General features: G+C 47.8%; 1 protein-coding gene across 4 annotated transcripts in view; it reads right to left on the minus strand.

Moving 5' to 3' along the window:
* The window catches only part of LOC147121525 (syntaxin-binding protein 5), a 324726-nt gene that overhangs the window by 270434 nt on the left and 32371 nt on the right, over positions 1 to 21921 (minus strand). For all 4 annotated transcript variants that reach the window (XM_085981855.1, XM_085981856.1, XM_085981857.1 and 1 more), the window contains exon 3: positions 14422 to 14503. In XM_085981855.1, the coding sequence (XP_085837981.1) occupies positions 14422 to 14503 (82 nt within the window). The remainder of the gene's footprint in view (positions 1 to 14421; positions 14504 to 21921) is intronic.

Genomic DNA, 21921 nt, shown 5'->3' on the forward strand with positions numbered 1-21921 from the left:
AAATAGTTATTTCATTTAATTTATAGTTTGTTAAAATGGGTTTTTTAAACATTTATTTGAAGATTTAGTGATGTTATCGGACCCATAATATTTCTAACTTTTGACAGGTCTTCCTGTCAGACTTATGAATGGAGCATTCCCTGCTCTGATTGGCTCCCCATGGCCCACGTGATCCCAGGGGACGCATCAAACTAACTGCGCTCCTGGGATACGCAAGCACTGCGCGCCGGCAGCTGGAGCAGGCTCAGGGTTGGAAATCCACGGGGGCCCAGAGCTCAACAGCCGGCGCGCAAGGTAAGTGCAGGTCGGGGGCTTGCACCCGCGGGAAGCCCCCAACCCGAATTTCTGGGCCATAATACTGCAACCGGACGGACCACGGGCATCGACCTCGGCAATGGCACACCCAGCCCAGTCAACCCTGCAAAGTCCTCCTCACCAACATCTGGGGACTTGTGCCAAAATTGGGAGATGTGTCCCACAGACTAGTCAAGCAACAGCCTGATATTGTCATACTCACAGAATCATACTTTGGGTATGTCCTGTCCCACTGGAAGGACAGACCCACCAGGGGTGGCGGCACAGTGGTATACAGTCGGGAAGGAGCGGCCCTGCGAGTGGTCCTCAACATTGACTCCAGACCTCATGAAGTCTCATGGCTTCAGATCAAGCATGGGCAAGGAAACCTCCTGCTGATTACCACCTACCGCCCTCCCTCAGCTGATGAACCAGTAGCCCGCCAAGTTGAACACCACTTGGAAGAAGCACCGAGAGTATCAAGGGCACAGAATATACTCTGGGTGGGGGACTTCAACATCCATCACCAAGAGTGGCTCAGCAGCACCACTACTGACCAAGCTGGCTGAGATCTGAAGGACATAGCTGCCAGTCTGGGTCTGCAACAGTTGGTGAGAGAACCAACACGAAGGAAAAACCTACTTGACCTCATCATCACCAATGTACCTGTCGCAGATGCAGCTGTCCATGACAGTATTGGCAGCTCAAAACTGGGCATCCATGAGGCACTGTGGGCCTGGCATATCCCTCACTCTACCATTACGGCAGCACGGTGGCATAGTGGTTAGCACTGTTGCCTCACAGCGCCAGGGACCCGGGTTCGAATCCGGCCTCGGGCGACTGTCTGTGTGGAGTTTGCACATTCTCCCCGTGTTTGCGTGGGTTTACTCCGGGTGCTCCGGTTTCCTCCCACAGTCCAAAGATGTGTGGGTTAGGCTGATTGGCTATGATAAATTGACCCTTAGTGTTAGCGGGATTAAATACGTGGGGTTACGGGGATAGGGTGGGATATGTGTTGGTGTAGGGGTTACGGGGATCGGGTGGGATATGTGTCGGTGCAGGCTCGATGGGCCGAAATGGCCTCTATCTGCACTGTGTGGTTTCTGTGATTTCTGTGATTACCATCAAGCCAGGGGACCAACCTTGGTTCAATGAGTGCAGAAGAGCATGCCAGGAGCAGCACCAGGCATACCTAAAAATGAGGTGCCAACCTGGGGAAGTTGCAACACAGGACTTCATGCATGCTAAAATGCGGAAGCAGCATGCTACAGACAGGGCTAAGCGATCCCACAATCAACAGGTCAGATCAAAGCTCTGCAGTCCTGTCACATCCAGTCGTGAATGGTGGTGGACCGTTCAACAACTAATGGGAGGAGGAGGCTCCATGAATATCCCCATCCTCAATGATGGTGGAGCCCAGCACGTGAGTGCAAAAGACAAGGCTGATGCGTTTGCAACCATCTTCAGCCAGAAGTGCTAAGTGGATGATCCAGATCGGTCTCCTCCCGAGATCTCCACCATCACAAAAATCAGTCTTCAGCCAATTCGAGTCTCATAAAAGACTGAGAGTTAAGAGAGTAACTAAAGGCTTTTATTAACAAAAGAATGAAGGTCTGCCTCGAGTGGTCGACCGGTCCAGAATAGAAAGGGGGCTGGGGAGCAGTCACCTTTATACTAGGACTTGTGGGAGGAGTCAGCCGAGGCATGTCCAGGCGTGTACACAGTGGAATACAAACAGTGGTTTACCACATTCACCCCTTGTTTAAAATCGAGTCCGGCGGGGTGAAGCGTATTAAAAGTTAGTGTATTGGAGTCTCTCCGGAGGTCTTGTCTGCCGCTGTGATCGGCGTGGCGACGGCAGGGGTAGTGGAGCTTCCGGCGTCGAGTCCCGCGTAGGCTGTGGCACAGTCGTGTCATCCTCGTAGGTGTCGAGCGGGTCGCTGGGCCCAGGCCTGCCGTCTGCTGGGGCTGGATATCGGATCGTGGGGGGGGGGGGGGGTGGTAGTGAGTTACTGCGGCCCCCCGAGGGTGCAAGGTCTCTTATGGAGACTGTGTCCTCCCGCCCATCCGGGTATGCAATGTAAGCATACTTTAAGGCTAGCAGGGCGGCCTTCCAAACTGTCGCATTTTCTCTTTCCACCTGTCCATTCCCCTGGGGGTTGTAACTGGTGGTCCTGCTTGTGGCAATACCCCTAGTTAGCAGGTACTGACGGAGTTCGTCGCTCATAAACGATGAGCCCCGGTCGCTATGGATATAGCTGGGGAAACCGAACAGGGTGAAGAGGTCGTTCAGACATTTAATGACCGTGGCACTGGTCATGTCCGGGCAGGGGATGGCGAACGGGAAACGGGAGTACTCATCAATAATATTGAGGAAGTACACATTGCGGTGGGAGGAGGGGAGAGGCCCTTTAAAATCAACGCTCAGACCGCTCGAAAGGGGCGAGTGGCTTTTATCAGGTGGGCCCTGTCTGGTCTATAAAAGTGCGGTTTGCACTCAGCGCAGACTTGGCAGTTCCTGGTCATGGTCCTGACCTCCTCAATAGAGTAAGGCAGGTTGCGGGCCTTGATGAAGTGGAAGAACCTGGTGACCCCCGGGTGGCAGAGGTCATTGTGGAGGGCCCGCAGTCTATCGATCTGCACGCTGGCGCAGGTGCCACGCGATAGCGCATCCGGGGGTTCATTGAGCTTCCCGGGCCGGTACAAGATCTCGTAATTGTAGGTGGAAAGTTCGATTCTCCACCTCAAGATCTTGTCATTTTTGATTTTGCCCCTCTGCTTGTTGTTAAACATGAAAGCAACTGAACGTTGGTCAGTGAGCAGGGTAAATCGTTTTCCGGCCAGGTAGTGCCTCCAATGACGCACAGCCTCCACAATCGCCTGGGCCTCCTTCTCAACAGCGGAGTGTCTGGTCTCCGGGCCTTGGAGGATTCGTGAAAAGGCGGCCACGGGTCTCCCCGCCTGATTGAGGGTAGCGGCCAGGGCAAAGTCGGACGCGTCGCTTTCCACCTGGAAGGGGATGGATTCGTCCACTGCGTGCATGGTGGCTTTGGCAATGTCTTCCTTGATACGGTGGAAGGCTAAGCGGGCCTCTGCCGTCAAGGGAAAAGAGGTGGACTTGATCAGCGGATGGGCCTTGTCCGCATAGTAGGGGACCCCACAACCTGGGCTCGCCAGGGGCTGGTGCTGCCCTCAATAATCCCTTCCTTCAGGAGCCGCTGCACTTCGGTTTTAATGAAAACCCTGTCCCCGGCACTGTATCGCCTGCTCTTTGTGGCGATGGGCTTACAGTCGGGGGTGAGGTTAGCAAACAGTGGGGGGGGGGGGGGGGTGACTCTGAGTGTGGAGAGGTTGCACCTGGTGCGCGGCGGGCAAATTGGGAGCTGCTGGCTGCGGACTGTGAGTGGGGGTAGGGGTCCACCGTACGCCATCGTAACACTTTTAAGGTGGCACTGAAAATCTAACCCCAGCAGGACGGCAGCGCAGAGGTCAGGCAGGACCCGAAGTTTAAAATGATCGTACACGGTCCCGTCTACTACGAGTGTCACTACGCAGTAGCCGCCGATGTCCGCCGACTGGGACTCGGAGGCCATAGAAATCCACTGGTGCGCAGGCAGGACTGGGAGAGAGCAACGCCGCACCGTGTCGGGGTGGATGAAGCTCTCCGTGCTCCCAGAGTCAAAAAGGCAGATTGTATCGTGGCCATTTACCTTAATGTCCATTGCGGAGCTGGCCAGCTGGTGCGGTCTCGCTTGGTCCAGTGTAACGGATGCCAGCGTAGGGGTCGGTGTGTCGCTGCGGGTATCAGATGAGGCGGTGTTGGGGGCCTGCTGCGTTCCGGCTGTCGTCCAAGATGGCGGCGTCCATGATCCCCATGTGGCTGGAGGCGTCCAAAATGGCTGCTGTACCGGTGGTTCGCACGTGGCCGGGGAGGCCCAAGATGGCGGCCCGCATGGCCCACACGCGGCGCTGCTGGGGTTTGGGGTGGCTTTGGCCCTGCAGACGTTAGCGTAGTGTCCCTTCTTCCCGCAGCCCGAGCAGATCGCGTTTTTTGCCGGGCAGCGCGCTCTGGGGTGTTTTGCCTGGCCACAGAAGTAGCATTTCTGGCCTTGGGGCACTGCTGTCTGGCCTTGGGACACTGCTGCGGTAGTTGGGCCGTTGCTGGGCTGTGGCTGGGGTGGCACGGCGCTATGAGGCGGTCCTACCGTGTCCCAGGCTGTCATTCCCCGCGGCGTCCACGGTGCAGAGTAGGCGGCATCCATGCCCCGGTAGGCTGCATCCAATGATAGTGCGAGTTCAGAGGCCTTGTTGAGGTCGAGGTCACTCTGCTCCAACAGTCGCTGTCGGGTGTAATTGGATCTGTGGCCCGCTACAAAAGCGTCCCGGATAAGTTCCTCTGTGTACACGGCGGCCTTTACATCCTTGCAACCACAGGCCCGGCCAAGCACAGACAGTGCCTGAAGGTATTCCACGGTCGATTCCCCAGGTTGTTGTTTACGACTCCCCAGAAGGTGCCTGGCGTACACTTCGTTCACTGGGCGCGTGTACTGGTCCTTGAGGAGCTCGATAGCGTCCGCGTACGAGGTCGCGTCTTGGATGACCAAGTACACTCGGTGGTTCACTTTGGAGGTCAGGACATCCAGTTTGTCCTCGTCCGATTTGATTGCTGCGGAGGCGGTCAGGAATTTTTCGAAACACTTAAGCCAGTGAGTAAACTTGGTGGATGAGTCCGCCTCCCGATGATCTAAGTCCAGGCATGCTGGTGTGAGGATCTTCTCCATTATAAAAATTTGTTAATAAAATTGATGCGCTATCAATTACTCATAAAAGACTGAGAGTTAAGAGAGTAACTAAAGGCTTTTATTAACAAAAGAATGAAGGTCTGCCTCGAGTGGTCGACCGGTCCAGAATACAAAAGGGGGCTGGGGAGCAGTCACCTTTATACTAGGACTTGTGGGAGGAGTCAGCCGAGGCATGTCCACAGTGGAATACAAAGTGGTTTACCACACGTTTGCAACCATCTTCAGCCAGAAGTGCCAAGTGGATGATCCAGATCGGTCTCCTCCCGAGATCTCCACCATCACAAAAATCAGTCTTCAGCCAATTCGAGTCACTCCACGTGATATCAAAAAACAGCTGAGCACACTAGATACAGCAAAGGCTATGGGCCCCAACAACATCCCGTTTATCGTGCTGAAGACTTGTGCTCCAGAACTAGCTGCGCCTCTAGCCAAGCTGTTCCAGAACAGCTACAACACTGGCATCTACCCGACAATGCGGAAAACTGCCCAGGTATGTCCTGTCCACAAAAAGCTGGACAAATCCAATCCGGCCAATTACCGCTCCATCAGTCTACTCTCAATCATCAGCAAAGTGATGGAAGGTGTCATCGACAATGCTATCAAGTTGCACTTACTCACCAGTATCCCTCTTCTCTCAGGCAGGGCCTCGGAACCAAGGATGACTTGCTTCCACATTAAAAATTAGTTCTCTGGTGACTGATGAGTCTAATGCGGGACCGACAGTCTCTGTCACAGGTGGGGCAGACGATGGTTGAAGGGGCGGGTGGGTGGGGTGCTTGGGTTGACGTGCGCTCCTTGTGCTTGGCTTCCGCTTGCTCCCGGCGAAGAGACTCTAGGTGTTTGGCGCCTTCCCAGATGCTTGTCCTCCACTTTGTGCGGTCTTGGGCCAGGGATTCCCAGGTGTCGGTGGGGATGTTGCACTTTTTCAAGGAGGCTTTGAGGGTGTCCTTGAAGCATTTCCTCTGCACACCTGGGGCTCTCTTGCTGTGCCGGAGCGCCGAGTAGAGCGCCGGTTTTGGGAGTCTCGTATCGGGCATGCAGACAACGTGGCCCGTCCATCGGAGCTGACTGAGCGTGGTCAAAGCTTCGATGCTGGGGATGTTGGCCTGAGCAAGAACACAGACGTTGGTGCACCTATCCTGCCAATGGATTTGCAGTACTCACCAATAACTTGCTCAATGATGCCTAGTTTGGGTTCTGCCAATACCACTCAGCTCCCAACCTCATTACAGCCTTGATCCAAACATGGACAAAGGAGCTGAATTCCAGAGGTGAGGAGAGAGTGATGCCCTTGACATCAAGGCAACATTTGACAGAGTGTGGCATCAAGGAGCCCTTGTAAAACTGAAGTCAACAGGAATCGGGGGGAAATCACTCCACTGGTCATACCTAGCACAAAGGAAAATGGTTGTGGTGGTTGAAGGTCAATCATCACCGCCCCAAGACATCGCTGCAGGAGTTCCTCAGGGCAGTGTCCTAGGCCCAACCATCTTCAGCTGCTTCATCAATGACCTTCCCTCCAACATAAGGTCAGAAATGGGGATGTTTGCTGATGACTGCAGTGTTCAGCGCCATTCACAACTCCTCTGATAATGAAGCAGTCCATGCTCGCATGCAACAAGACCTGGACGGCGTTCAGGCTTGGGCTCAGAGGCAGGTAACATTCGTGCCACAGAAGTGCCAGGCAATGACCATCTCCAACAAGCGAGAGTCTAACCACTGCCCCTTGACATTCAACGGCATTACCATCGCCAAATCCCCCACTATCAACCTCCTGGGGGGTCACCATTGACCAGAACTGTAACTGGACCAGCCACAAAAATACTGTGGCAACAAGAGCAGGTCAGAGGCTAGGTATTCTGCAGCGAGTATCTCACCTCCTGACTCCCCAAAGCCTTTCCACCATCTACAAGGCACAAGTAAGGAGTGTGATGGAATACTCTCCACTTGCCTGGGTGAGTGCAGCTCCAACAACACAAGCTCAACACCATCCAGACAAAGAAGCCCACTTGATTGGCAAATCATCCATCACGTTAAACATTCACTCCCTCCACCACCGACGTACCGTGGCTGCAGTGTGTACCATCTACAAGATGCACTGCAGCAACTCGCCAAGGCTTATTCGGCAGCACCTCCCAAACCCGCGACCTCTTTCAACTAGATGGACAAGGGCAGCAGGCACATGGGAACACCACCACCTCCAAGTTCCCCTCCAAGTCACACACCACCCTGACTTAGAAGTATATAGTCGATCCTTCATCGTCGCTGGGTCAAAATCCTGGAACTCCCTCCCTAACAGCACTGCGGGAGTACCTTCACTGCATACTGCAGCGGTTCATGGCGGCGGCTCACCACCACCTTCGAGGGCAATTAGGGATGGGCAATAAATGCTGGCCTTGCCAGCGATGCCCACATCCCATAAGCAAATGGAAAAAAAATTCTCCACATACTGTACCACTACAGACTATGGATTAGCACCCTTTCTGATTCAGCAGCCATGCAGTCAAGAGTCTGGCCTTCTAACCGAGCAAGAAGACCCCTACAATGTATGACGTGGCTCAGTTGGTAGCACTCTCGCCTCTGCAGTCAGCAGGTTGTGGATTCAAGTCCCACTCCAGAGGCCTGAGCACATAATCCAGAGAGCAGGGGAGCTCTCCCCAGTGTCCAGGTCAATATTTATCCATCAACCAATCAGATTACCTGGTCATTAGCTTATTACTGTTTGTGGGAGCTTGTGTGCAAATTGGCTGCTGTGTTTCCTACATTACAATACATGACCACACTTTAAAACAAATTCATTGGCTGTAAAGTGCTTTGGGACTGCGAGGTCATGAAAGGTGCTAAGTAATTGCAAACTGTTTCTTTCTTCTGTGTGATGGTGAGTAGGGCCAATATTTCCAGTGAATCCCCAATCTATACATTTTGCAGATCTCTGGAGAAAACCAAGGTAGGCAAAATAACCCATAAAGCAAACTTTGACTCCAAGAGAATAGATTGCGCAATGTCCAAGCTGACTCAGCTCCTGGGCAAGTATTCAGAAATTGTCCAGAAATGGTGCTGCTCATCTCCAAAGTTCCCTCAAATTTCCCCCCCCCCCCCCCCCCCCCCCCAATGAGTTTTCCCTTCAAATTTGCTGCATGGTATCTTTTCCAGCTTGTGAGCAGGCTGCGCGGGACCTCAAGATTGATGTACGGCCACGTGCCCGCGCACCTTAGGGAGAACACTACTCACCTCTGCTTGACCAATTCTCAAAACAGAAGACGGGGTACTTTGGTGTGAAATCGCCGACAGTTCAGAGAGGTCAGTCATGTTGAACCCAAGAATCCCTACATTTTTGGTACTTGCATGTAGTTTGGTTACTTCGATTTGATTAATGCTTGTTGCGTGCAGCCTGTATGTTAAATATACATACAGTCCCTTGCTCAGGTGCAGACACTGTTTCAAAAAGCTGATGAGTCAGCTCAGTTAGGTGGCTTGCCCGAACAAGTAGTACTTAACACCAGGTCATAATTTATGACATAGAAACATAGAAGATAGGAGCAGGAGTAGGCCATTCGGCCCCTCGAGCCTGCTCTGCCATTCAATGCGATCGTGGCTGATCATCCAAATTCAGGACCCGGTCCCTGCTTTCTCCCCATACCCCTTGATCCCTTTAGCCTTAAGAAATATATCCAACTCCTTCTTCAATATATTTAATGTATTGGCCTCTACTGCCTTCTGTGGTAGAGAATTCCACAGGTTCACCACTCTCTGGGTGAAGAAATTCCTCCTCATTTCTGTCCTAAATGGCCTACCCCTTATCCTTAGACTGTGACCCTGGCTCTGGACTCCCCGACCATCGGGAACATCCTTCCTGCATCTAGTCTGTCCAGTCCAGTCAGAATTTTATAAGTTTCAATGAGATCCCCTCTCATTCGTCTAAACTCCAGCAAGTACAAGCCCAATCGTCCAAATCTCTCCTCATAAGTCATTCCTTCCATCCCAGGTATCAGCCTGGTGAATCTTCGCTGAACTACTTCCAAGGCAAGAACATCCTTTCTCAGATAAGGTGACCAAAACTGCACACAATACGCAAGGTGTGGTCTCACCAAGGCCCTGTACAACTGCAGCAAGACATCCTTGTTCCTGTACTCAAACCCTCTCGCTACGAATGCCAACATACCATTTGCCTTCTTAACCGCCTGCTGCACCTGCATGCTTACCTTCAGCGACTGGTGCACAAGGACACCCAGGTCTCGTTGCACTTCCTTCTCCCAATCTATTGCCATTCAGATAATAATCTGCCTTCCTGTTTTTGCCACCAAAGTGGATAACCTCACATTTATCCACGTTATATTGCATCTGCCATGCTTCTGCCCAATCACCAAACCTGTCCAAATCATCCTGTCATTTCTCGCATCCTCCTCACAGCACACACGCCCACCCAGCTTTGTGTCATCTGCAAATTTGGAGATATTGCATCTAGTTCCCTTGACTAGATCATTAATATATATTTTGTGAATAGCTGGGGTCGAAGGACCGATCCCTGCGGTACCCCACTAGTCACTGCCTGCCATTCGGAAAAAGACCCGTTTATTCCAACTCTTGGCTTCTGTCTGCCAACTAGTTCTCTATCCAAGTCAATACCTTGCCCCCAATCCCATGCGCCTTAACTTTACACGCTAACCTCTTCTGCGGGACCTTGTCGAAAGCCTTCTGAAAGTCCAAATACACCACATCCACTGGTTCTCCCTTATCTATTTTACCAGTTACATCCTCAAAAAATTCCAGTAGATTAGTCGAGCACGATTTACCTTTTGTAAATCCATGTTGACTTTGTCCGATCCTGTCACTGTTTTCCAAGTGCTCTGCTATTACATCTTTTATAACGGACTCTAGCATTTTCCCCACTACCGATGTCAGGCTTACTGGTCTGTAATTCCCTGTTTTCTCTCTACCACCTTTCTTTGAATAGTGGGGTAACATTAGCTCCCCTCCAATCCATGGGCACTGTTCCAGATTCTATCGAATGTTGGAAGATGATCAGCAATGCATCTACTATTTCTAGGGCCACTTCCTTAAGTACCCTAGGATGTAGATTATCATGCCCTGGGGATTTAATCGGCCTTCAATCCCATCAATTTCCCCAACACCATTTCCCTACAAATACTGATTTCTTTCAGCTCCTCCCTCTCATTAGACCCGCTGTTCCCCGACATCTCTGGGAGGTTATTTGTGTCCTCCTTTGTGAAGACAGAACCAAAAATATGTATTTAATTGGTCGGCCATTTCTTTGTTCCCCATTATAAATTCCCCTGATTCTGACTGCAAGGGACCTACGCTTGACTTCGCCAATCTTTTTCACAGAAACCCCACAGTGCAGATAGAGGCCATTTCGGCCCATCGAGCCTGCACCGACACATATCCCACCCGATCCACGTAACCCCTACGCCAACACATATCCCACCCTATCCCCGTAACCCCACGTATTTAATCCCCCTAACACTAAGGGTCAATTTATCATAGCCAATCAACCTAACCCGCACATCTTTGGACTGTGGGAGGAAACCGGAGCACCCGGAGTAAACCCACGCAAACACGGGGAGAATGTGCAAACTCCACACAGACAGTCGCCCGAGGCCGGATTCGAACCCGGGTCCCTGGCGCTGTGAGGCAACAGTGCTAACCACTATGCCACCGTGCTGCCCGTTCTCTTCACATATCTATAAAAACTTTTAGTCAGTTTTTATGTTCCCTGAAAGCTTACTCTCATATTCTATTTTTCCTTTCTAATTAATCCCTTTGTCCTCCTTTGTTGAATCCTAAACTGCTCCCAATCCTCAGGTTTACTGCTTTCTCTGGCCAATTTATATGTCCTCTCCTTGGATCTTCTGCTATCCCTAATTTCCCTTGTTAGCCACGGTTGAGTCACCTTTTTTGTTTTATTTTTATGCCAAACTGGGATGAACAAATTCTGTAGTTCATCCATGCTGTCTTTGAATGTTTGCCATTGCCTATCCACCGTCAACCCTTTGATTGACATTCCCCAATCAATCCTACCCAACTCGCGCCTCAGACCATCGTAGTCTCCTTTGTTTAAATTCAGGACCCTAGTCTCTGAGTCAACTACTTCACTCTCCATCTTAATGAACAATTCTATCATATTATGATCGCTCCGACCCAAGGGGCCTCGTACAACAAGATTGCTAATTAATCCTTTGTCGTTACATAATACCCAGTCTAAGATGGCCTGATCTCTGGTTGGTTCCTCGACATATTGGTCCAGGAAACCATCCCGTATACACTCCAGGAATTCCTCCTCCACAGTATTGTTACTAATTTGGTTAGCCCAATCTATATGTAGATTAAAGTCACCCATGATGACTGCTGTGCCCTTATTGCACGCTTCTCTAATTTCCCTTTTAATGCCGTCCCCAACCTCCGCAATACCGTTTGGAGGTCTATATACCACTCCCACTAACGTTTTCTGCCCCTTGGTATTTCTCAGTTCTACCCATACAGATTCCACATCATCAGAGTTAATATCCTTCCTTACAATTGTGTTAATCCCTTCTTTAACCAGCAATGCTACCCCACCTCCCTTTCCTTTTTGCCTATCTTTCCTGAATATTGAATACCCCTGGATGTTGAGTTCCCAGCCTTGGCCACCCTGGAGCCATGTTTCCGTAATCCCAATCAAATCATATTCGTTTACCTCTATTTGCGCAGCTAATTCATCCACCTTATTACGAATGCTCCTCACATTAAGACACAAAGCCTTCAGGCTTGTTCTTTTAACGCTCTTAGACCTATTAGAATTATTATTTACTGTGGCCATGTTTGATTTAAACCCTTGATTTCTCTCACTGCCACTTTTGTTTTTCTCCTTCCTATCTTTTGCATTTACCCTGGTTTCCCTTTCCTCTGTTCCCCCTGCTCAGGTTCCCAACCCCCTGCCATTTTAGTTTAAACCCTCCCCCAGAGCACTAGCAAACACTCCCCCCCTAGGACATCGGTCCTGGCCCTGCCCAGGTGCAAACCGTCCGGTTTGAACTGGTCCCACCTCCCCCAGAACTGGTTCCAATGTCCCAGGAACTTGAATCCCTCCCCCGCGCACCATTCCTCTAGCCACGTATTCATCTTAAATAGCCTTCTATTTCTACTCTGACTAGCACTTCTGACTGTAAATATACCTTTGCAATTATCCCAGCAGTGATCCTTGGTTGTCTACTGAAAGGACAGGTGAACTGCTGTTAATTTACTGCCCTGGTATCTTTGAAGGTGTCAGCCATGGCTCAGTTGGTAGCACTCTGGCCTCTGAGTCAGAAAGTTATGGGCTCAAGTCCCACTCGAGACTTGACCACAAAATCTAGGCTGACACTCCAGTGCAGTACTGTATTGAGGTGCCATCTTCCGGATGAGACGTTAAACCGACACCCTGTCTGCCTTCTCAGGTTGACGCAAAAAATCCTATGGCACTATTTCAAAGAAGGGGAGGGGAGTTCTCCCCAGTGTCCTGGCCTGTCCCTCAACCAACATCACTCATGAGAAATGCAGAATCCTACAGCACTGCAGTGAGTTTGGCTATTGTCAAACTATCAGAAGCATGTCATACGTGTACCTGTTTTCAGGCAGCTTCTGGCTGTAGACTTGGCTATTTCTGATAAAGAAAAGGACCTGCAAGTCAAAGCGCTTTACAGCAAATGAAGTACTTTGGAAGTGCAGTCACTTTGTAAAGTAGGAAACAAGGCAATCAATTTGTGCACAGCAAGCTTCCACAAACAGCAATATTTCATACTTCTCTGGGCAGCAGCTTTTGCTTCTATGGCAGCATTGTAATGGCCTTCAAGGCAAGACCCTGTGCCTGAATTTTGAAGCACTGTTACTTCCGGATTGTGTGTGAAAGTTAATCAGTTATCAGATGGACAGAGCTCTCGTCTCAGGAGCAGAGTTCAGGTAGCATAACCAGAAGTTCTTAAAAGTTTCGCTTTGCTCAGTCAAATCGTTGCAATCTCACCCCAAAAAAAGGGAGGTTGGAGATGGGATGGATGGGTCAAAAGTGGGCTTTTTGAGGAAAGGAGTGATGACTGCCATTTTGAAAGGGAGAGAAACAGTTCTCGAGCCAAGGGGGTCATTAACACTGTCAGCAAGCATGGGGGCCAGGAGGCATCCAAGAGGTGGGTCTTGAAAAGGGTGACGCTTAAGAAGATAGGTTAGAGATAGGAGAGAAAAACAGGAAAGTGACGGGATCAGAGCCAGAATGACGTTGTGGGGGTTGGGTGCGGGAGGAGGACAGGGAGTCAGAAGAAGGAAATGTAGTTGCAAAGGTAGCTGTATGGGTGGTCTCAATCTTATAAGAGGCAAAAAAATCCATGAGATCTTCACACATGGCATTAGAGGTGAGGGAGAAGGAGGAAAGGAGTTTCCGGAGACACGTAGTCCTGGAGAAAAGGAGCCTTGGGTTTAAATAACCAGAAGAAATAATTGCAGAGAAGGAAAGACCACCTGTTAAATAAGATCCCATGGAGCGCCAAGCTCTTAAAGGGGACAGTACTGTAGCTGTTTTCATCCTTGTATGAGTATTTAGTTGTACTTGGAGGTAGGAGAGATAGGAAAGAATGAAAAACCTCTTTTTAATAAGTACAATCATTGCGACAGGAAGGAATTTTAATGAGCACCATCTACACAAATATTTAACACTTTTCTGGGGGGGACTGGTGAAAAGCAGAGTAATTATCGCAATGCCAGGCACTAAATGACACAATGAACTGCTGACACATCATTGAACCTTGTACATGCAAACAAGAAAGGCGTGCCACATACATACCTTAAGGTTAAGGATACATTTTCTGTCAAATTGTGAAATGAGATTCTGTAAACCATGAATTTGGACAGTAGTGTGTGGGGCCAACAGATCATACATCATGTGCATAAATTCAGTACATTTAGAAATAAATGGAAAATTCCAATCCAGTTCAATTTCTGTTGCAGTAAATACAATTTGAACCCATGAACAAACAACCCAGTTCCTTTCACAATACTGTACATCACAGAAATTGCAAGCATTTTGTAAAAAGAATTACTTTCATTCATTCAATAGTATCTAGTGTGGTTTTATACATTTACATATTTAACGTGTAAAAGACCAATTCGATCCTGTTGGTTAAGTTGATGATTCTTTTATCTAAGCTACACAATTTAAATCTTTTTTTTTTATATAAAGGCTGCGATCAAAATGCAAATTAAAAATTAATCTTGCAAAATGCATCTCAAAACCACACAGGCGAAAGGTGAACGAAACATTTTGTGCACTTTTTCAATCCTTCTGAAGCCCAAAAGAACTAACCTCATTAATCAAGAACTGCAGTTGGATCACTCCTGCAGCACTGTCATGTTGGCAGTAACACTCCACCCCTGGTCGCCCAAAGCTGAGGATTCACATGGTTAAGGAAAGTTAGCGTTTTGCAGCGATCCAAACTCAGGATAAACTTGCCGAGCCATCAGATAAACCATTGGGGCACTGTTCTCACTGCGTACGCAAACTCAGGAACAGTAGTGTCAATGTCTTGCGGTTAATACTACAGGCCTCCTACGCAAGGCCAATGTTACATGGATCCTCAGTCACCAGCTCAGACGACATGGGTCTCATGGTGTTTGGGGTGAAAACTGGCTTTCCCCCCCGTTTTTTTTTTCCTTTCTTATTTTTTCTTCTTTTCAAACTCTGTGCAGAAGGCAATTCAGATGTAGCCCCCTCTGTGCACTGATATAAAAAATTGACATAAAAAGGAAAATCGCAAAACCGACAGAAAACAAGAGAAGTTAACATTCCAGGTAGGTAAACTGTCCGATGAAGACCCATCCAAACTTGGGACCTATATATATTTCTCTCTCTTTTGTGTCCTGCTGCGCACAGTATTTTCATCATTCATTTTTTTTTTATATAAAGAATTTGTGCCAAGGTTTCCATTCCCTAATGTAGTGGTTGAGCAGACAGCAGCTGGAACCAGCTAAATAAATAAATGCATTTTTTTTTTTTTAAACTTGTTGCTCACGGGTAGCCGAGGACCTGGAGTTCAATTTCTGGTATTGCCCATGGCTGCACAGATTTACTCAATATATAGAATCCCATGAATGATACCTGTACAAGGTTTAAAAAAAAAAAATCATACACTTAATAATGATATATAGCTAGGAGATATCTGCAATACTGTTAAGCAACTTTTTTTTCCCCAGTGGCAGTTTAAGATGCAAGTAATTGCTTGTTCTTCCTGCCCCAAAAAACTCATTCCTAATTATCTGCTACATAATGTCAGCTTGGCTCAGTGGGTAGTACTCATGCCCTTAGGTCATGAGTTCAACCCTTACTGCAGTTCTTGAGCACACAATCTTAACGCCAATATTCCAATGCGGTACTGAGGGAGCGCTGCATTGTTAGAGGTGCCATCGTTTGGATAAGAAGTTAAACCAAGGCACCCTCTGCCTGTTCCGGTGGATGTAAAAGACCCCACCGCACTATTCCAGAACAAGCAGTGGAGTTCTCCTGGTGTCTTCATCCCTAAACCAACACCAAAACAGATTATCTGGACATTTGTATCATTGCTGTTTGTGGGACCTTGCTGCATGCAAATTGGCTGCTGTGTTTGCCTACATTGCAACAGTGCTTCCTCTCTTATCCAATGCCTATTGAAAATTTATACAACCGCATCCACTGCATTTCCTTTATCTATTCTCCGTGGGATCTTTTACATCCACCTGAGGGGGCAGATGGGGCCTTGTTTTAACAGCTCATCCGAAGGATAGCACCTCTGACAGTGCAGCACTCCCTCAGTGCTGCACTGAAGTGTCAGCCTGGATCATCTGCTCAAGTCTCTGGAGTGGAACTTGAACCCACAACCTTGTGACTCACAGGTGAAAGTGCTACCACTGAGCTATGGCCGACACCCAAGATTTCCCATTCATGATTAGTTTTGCAGTCATTTGTCTTTCCATTAAATCTGGACACAGTGCCTTTCAAATGAAACTGTGAAATGCTTTTTCCAGTCAAGTACTCTTTTCCTAGACTTTTCATTTTCCATCCTAACACTGAACCTCAATATATTGTGATCTCTGCTTCCCAAATGTTCCGCTACTTTTACGTCACCTACTAGCGTCTCCTCATTACCTAGAACTTCTTTTAATCTTTCTCCCTCATTACTAAATACCTAAAGCTGACATAGCCTGCCATGCAGACCACTCTACTCTTTCTCCCTTCCCATTAGCATATTAGTTTGTGCAAATATATCACCACCACAGGAAACATGTGGCCATATTCCACGTCTTCAAGCTACTTATCAGTCGGTCTTTGAATATTTTGTGACCTTACTCCAATTTTCCACCTTCTCTCAACACACTTGACCTGAGCTCCACCAGCCTTATGATACATCATCCAGTGTGGCCATGCTTAATGCATGAGCCGAGACAATACATATCAACAGAATTCAATGTTGCAGCCCTATCTCCAAAAAATGCTCCCTTCAAGCACTGCTCCCTGCTTGAGAGTTAATTAGTGAATTTATCCAAAAAACCCATTCAAGACATCAAACCCACTTTACACCACACCAGAACAATCACCCACATTTCAAGAAACAGTAAATTCGTCATGGAAAAAAAAATAAGCATCATTATTACAATCTTTAACAGTCAAAACCTTTGACATATCGATTCAGCTTCCTTTCACAGCCATCAGTTGACCTTGAATAAATCACCTTCTCTGGAAGCCTGTTCTAATCAATAGGGAAAGGTTTCTTTTCTACTCCACTTCGGTCTTGTAAATTTTGTACTCGCGTCCTCTGGTCCTGTGTTCACTCTCAAAGTTACACTAGTTGCTCACTTGAGCCTTTGTTGCATTTCCATTTTTGTGAAACTCCAGATCATATCCTCTGTCATCCTTCTTTTCTGCAGCTAATAAAAGTTTAGTCGCTTCATCTTCTTAATTTAGTCTCCTAACCCCAAGAATCATTCCTACACATCCTCCCAAGTTTTTCTAATGCAACTATACCCATTTTGAAACAACTGTGCACCATACTCCAGAGCTGTGTTCACAACTGATCTGCACCGCACTTGCATAACTTATGATGTGTAATCCAGTGCCCTCAAGATGCAGTCCAATAACCAGTTTGCCTCACTGGTAACTGCTTCATGTTGACCAGATCAGAGATTTTTTTTTATTCATTCATGGGATGTGGGCATCGCTGGCAATGTCAGCATTTATTGCCTATCCCCAAGTGTCCTCGAGAAGGTGGTGGTGAGCAGTCTTCTTGAACCGCTGCAATCCGTGTGGTGAAGGTATTCCCACAGTGCTGTTAGGGAGAGTTTTCCAGGATTTTGACCTAGCAACAATGAAGGAACGGCAATATACTTCCAAGTCAGGATGATGTGCGACTTGGAGGGGAACTTGCAGGTGGTGGTGTTCCCATGCGCCTGCTGCCCTTGACCTTCTAGGTGGTAGAGGTTGCGGGTTTGGGAGGTGCTGCCGAAGAAACCTTGGCGAGTTGCTGCAGTGCATCTTGTAGATGGTACACACTGCAGCCACAGTGCGCCAGTGGTGGAGGGAGTGAATGTTTAAGGTGGTGGATGGGGTGCCAATCAAGTGGGCTGCTTTGTCCTGGATGGTGTCGAGCTTCTTCAGTGTTGTTGGAGCTGCACTCATCCAGGCAAGTGGAGAGTATTCCATCACACTCCTAACTTGTGCCTTGTAGATGGTGGAAAGGGTTTGGGAGTCAGGAGGTGAGACACTAGTCATGAAAACCCAGCCTCTGACCTGCTCTTGTTGCCACATTATTTGTGGCTGGTCCAATTAAGTTTCTGGTCAATGGTGACCCCCAGGATATTGATGGTGGGGGATTCAGTGATGGTAATGCCGTTGAATGTCAAGGGGCGGTGGTTAGACGCTCGCCTGTTGGAGATAGTCATTGCCTGGCACTTGTGTGGCGCAAATGTTACCTCCCAAATCTTCTCCCTTCAATCTATGCCAGTAGAGACCTTTGTCATGTAGAATCATAGAAAAGTTATAGCACGGAAGGAGGCCATTTCGGCTCATCGTGTTCGTGCCGGCCAACAAAGAGCTATCCAGCCTAATCCCACTTCCCAGCTCTTGGTCCGTAGCCCTGCAGGTTACAGCATCCCAAGTGCAGATCCAAGTACTTTTTAAATGTGGTTAGGGTTCCTGCCTCTACCACCCTTTCAGCCAGTGAGTTCCAGACCCCCACAACCCTCTGGGTGAAGAAATTTCCCCTCAAATCCCTTCTAAACCTTCCACCAATTACTTTAAATCTGTGCCCCCTGGTTTTTGACCCTTCTACTAAAGGGAAATAAGTCCATTCGATCCACTTTATCTGTGCCCCTCAATTTTATACACCTCAATAAGGTCTCCCCTCAGACTCCTCTGTTCCAAGGAAAACAGACCCAGCCTATCCAGTCTTTCCTCATAGCTAAGATTCCCTACTCCCGGCAACATCCTTGTAAATCTCCTCTGTACCCTCTCTAGTGCAATCACATCTTTCCTGTAATGTGGTGACCAGATCTGCACACAGTACTCTAGCTGAGGCCTAACTAGTGTTTTTTTACAGTTGAAGCATAACCCCCCCAGCTCTTGTATTCTATGCCACGGCTAATAAAAGGCAAGCATTCCGTAAGCCTTCTTAACTTCCTTATCTACCTGGCCTGCTACCTTCAGGGATCTGTGGACATGTACTCCAAGGTCCCTTTGTTCCTCTACACTACTCAGTGTCCTACCATTTAATGTGTATTCCCTTTCCTTGTTCACCCTCCCCAAATGCAATACCCCTCACTTCTCCGGATTGAATTCCATTTGCCACTGTTCTGCCCACCTGACCAATTTATTCTTCAGTATCAACCACACAGCCAATTTTATCATCTGCAAACTTCTTAATCATACCCCTTATATTCAAGTCAAGATCGTGAATATATACCACAAAAAGCAAGGGACCTAGTACTGAGCCCTGCGGAACCCCACTGGAAACAGCCTTCCTGTCACAAAAACACCCATCAACCATTACCCTCTGCTTCCTGCCTCAGCCAGTTTTGAATCCAACTTGACACTTTGCCCTGGATCCCATGGGCTTTTAACTTCGTGACCAGTCTGCCATGTGGAACCTTATCAAAAGCCTTGCTAAAGTCCATTTACACGACATCAAACGCACTACCTTCCTTGTTACCTCCTCAAAAAATTCAATCAAGTTTGTCAGACACGACCTTCCCTTAACAAATCCATGCTGACTATCCTTGATTAATCCGTGTCTTTCTAAATGAAGATTTATCCTGTCCTTCAGAATTCTTTCCCATAATTTTCCCACCACTGAGGTTAGGCTGACTGGCCTGTAATTACTCAGTCTATCCTTTTCTCCCTTTTTAAACAAGGGTACCACATTAGCAGTCCTCCAATACCACACCTGAAGCCAGAGAGGATTGAAAAATGATGGTCAGGGCCTCTGCTACTTCCTCTTTTGCTTCACTTAACAGCCTGGGATACATTTCATCCAGGCCTGGGGATTTATCCACTTTTAAAGCTGCTAAACCCCTTAATACTTCCTCTCTCACTGTTTATTTCATCGAATATTTCACACTCCTCCCCCCATAGCAATGTCTGCTTCGCCCCCCTCCTTCGTGAAAACAGACACAAACTATTCATTAAGAACCCTACCCACGTCTCCCGCCTCCACACAGATTACCCTCATGATCTCTAATAGGCCCTACCCTTGCTTTAGTTGCCCTCTTACTGTTAATATATTTATAAAACATCTTTGGGTTTTCCTTGATTTTACTTGCCAAGAATTTTCATGCTCTGCTTTCCCAATATCCTGTTTAATTGCACCCCTGCACTTTCTGTACTCCTCAAGATTCTGGAGTATTTAGCCCTCGGTATCGGTCATACGCCTCCCTTTTTTTCCTTTATCATACCCTGTATGTCTCTAGACATCCAGGGAGGCTCTAAATTTGTTAGTCCCACCTTTTTTCTTTAAGGGCACATGTTTGGTCTGAACCCTCCGGATCGCCTCCTTGAATGCCTCTCACTGCTCTGACACTGATGTCATCCCTTCCCTGGTATTTTAATGGTGTTGACCTTTCAAAGGGAAACACTTGTATCATGGTGGGGTTGAGCATTTCACATTGGTGGGCATCACATGGAATATTTTGTTTAATTTTCCTGATTTTACCACTTTCATTTGATTGTTATTTTTTGTTTATTTTAAGAAACAGTAATGGACCAAACCTCCCTGGAATTTCCACCTTCTTATGGGGGGGGGGGGGGGGGGAAGGGAAGAAGAGAAAGAAAGAACATAAGACAAGTAGGAGCAGGAGTAGGCCATACGGCCCCTCAGGCCTGCTCCGCCATTCAATAGGATCATGGCTGATCCAAATCTAGACTCACGTCCACTTCCCTGCCCTCTCCCCGTAACCCCTAATTCCCTTATCTGCTAGGAAACTGTATCTCCATTTTAAATTTATTTAATGTTGCAGCTTCCACAGCTCTCTGGGGCAGCAAATTCCATAGATTTACTACCCTCAATGAAGAAGTTTCTCCTCATCTCAGTTTTGCAAGGGCAGCCCCTTATTCTAAGATTATGCCCCCTAGTTCTAGTCTCACCCATCAGTGGAAACATCCTCACCACATCCATCCGATCAAGCCCCCTCACAATCTTATGTTTCGATAAGATCGCCTCTCATTCTTCTGAACTCCAACGAGTAGAGGCCCAACCTACTCAACCTTTCCTCATACGTCAACCCCCTCATCTCCGGAATCAACCGAGTGAACCTTCTCTGAACTGCCTCGAGAGCAAGTATATCTTTTCTTAAATATGGAAACCAAAACTGCATGCAGTATTCCAGGTGTGGCCTCACCAGTACCCTGTATAACTGCAGCAAGACTTCCCTGTTTTTATACTCCATCCCCCGTGCAATAAAAGCCAAGATTCCATTGGCCTTCTTGATCACCTGCTGCACCTGCATACTAACTTTGTGTTTCATGCACCAGGGCCCCCAGATCCCTTTGTACTGTAGCACTTTGCAGTTTCTCTCCATTTAGATAATAACTTGCTCTTTGATTTTTTCTGCCAAAGTGCATAACCTCACACTTTCCAATATTATATTCCATCTGCCAAATCTCTGCCCACTCACTTAGCCTGTCTATGTCCTTTTGTAGGTTTTTTATGTCCTCCTCACTCACTGCTTTCCCTCCCATCTTTGTATCGTCAGCAAACTTGGATATGTTGCACTCGGTCCCTTCCTCCAAATCGTTAATATAGATTGTAAAGAGTTGGGGTCCCAGCACTGACCCCTGCGGAACACCACTAGTTACTGATTGCCAGCCCGAGAACGAACCATTTATCCCAACTCTTTGTTTTCTGTTAGATAGCCAATCTTCCACCCATGCCAGTATATTACCCCCAATCCTGTGATTTTTTATCTTGATCAGTAATCTTTTGTGTGGAACCTTGTCAAATGTCTTTCGGAAGTCCAAATACACTACATCCACTGGCTCCCCTTTATCCACCCTGTATGTTACGTCCTCAAAGAATTCGAGCAAATTTGTCAAACATGACTTCCCCTTCATAAAACCATGCTGACACTGTCCTATTAAATTATGTTTATCCAAATGCTGTTACTGTTTCCTTAATAATGGACTCCAACATTTTGCCAACCACAGACGTTAGGCTAACTGGTCTATAGTTTCCAGCTTTTTGTCTACTTCCCTTCTTAAATAAGGGTGTTACGTTAGCAGTTTTCCAATCTGCCGGAACCTTTCCCGAGTCCAGGGAGTTTTGGAACATAATCACCAATGCATCCA

The sequence above is a fragment of the Somniosus microcephalus genome, chromosome 3, assembly GCF_052327205.1.
Source record: "Somniosus microcephalus isolate GS21.2 chromosome 3, FLI_Smic_1.0, whole genome shotgun sequence".
Taxonomy (NCBI): domain Eukaryota; kingdom Metazoa; phylum Chordata; class Chondrichthyes; order Squaliformes; family Somniosidae; genus Somniosus; species Somniosus microcephalus.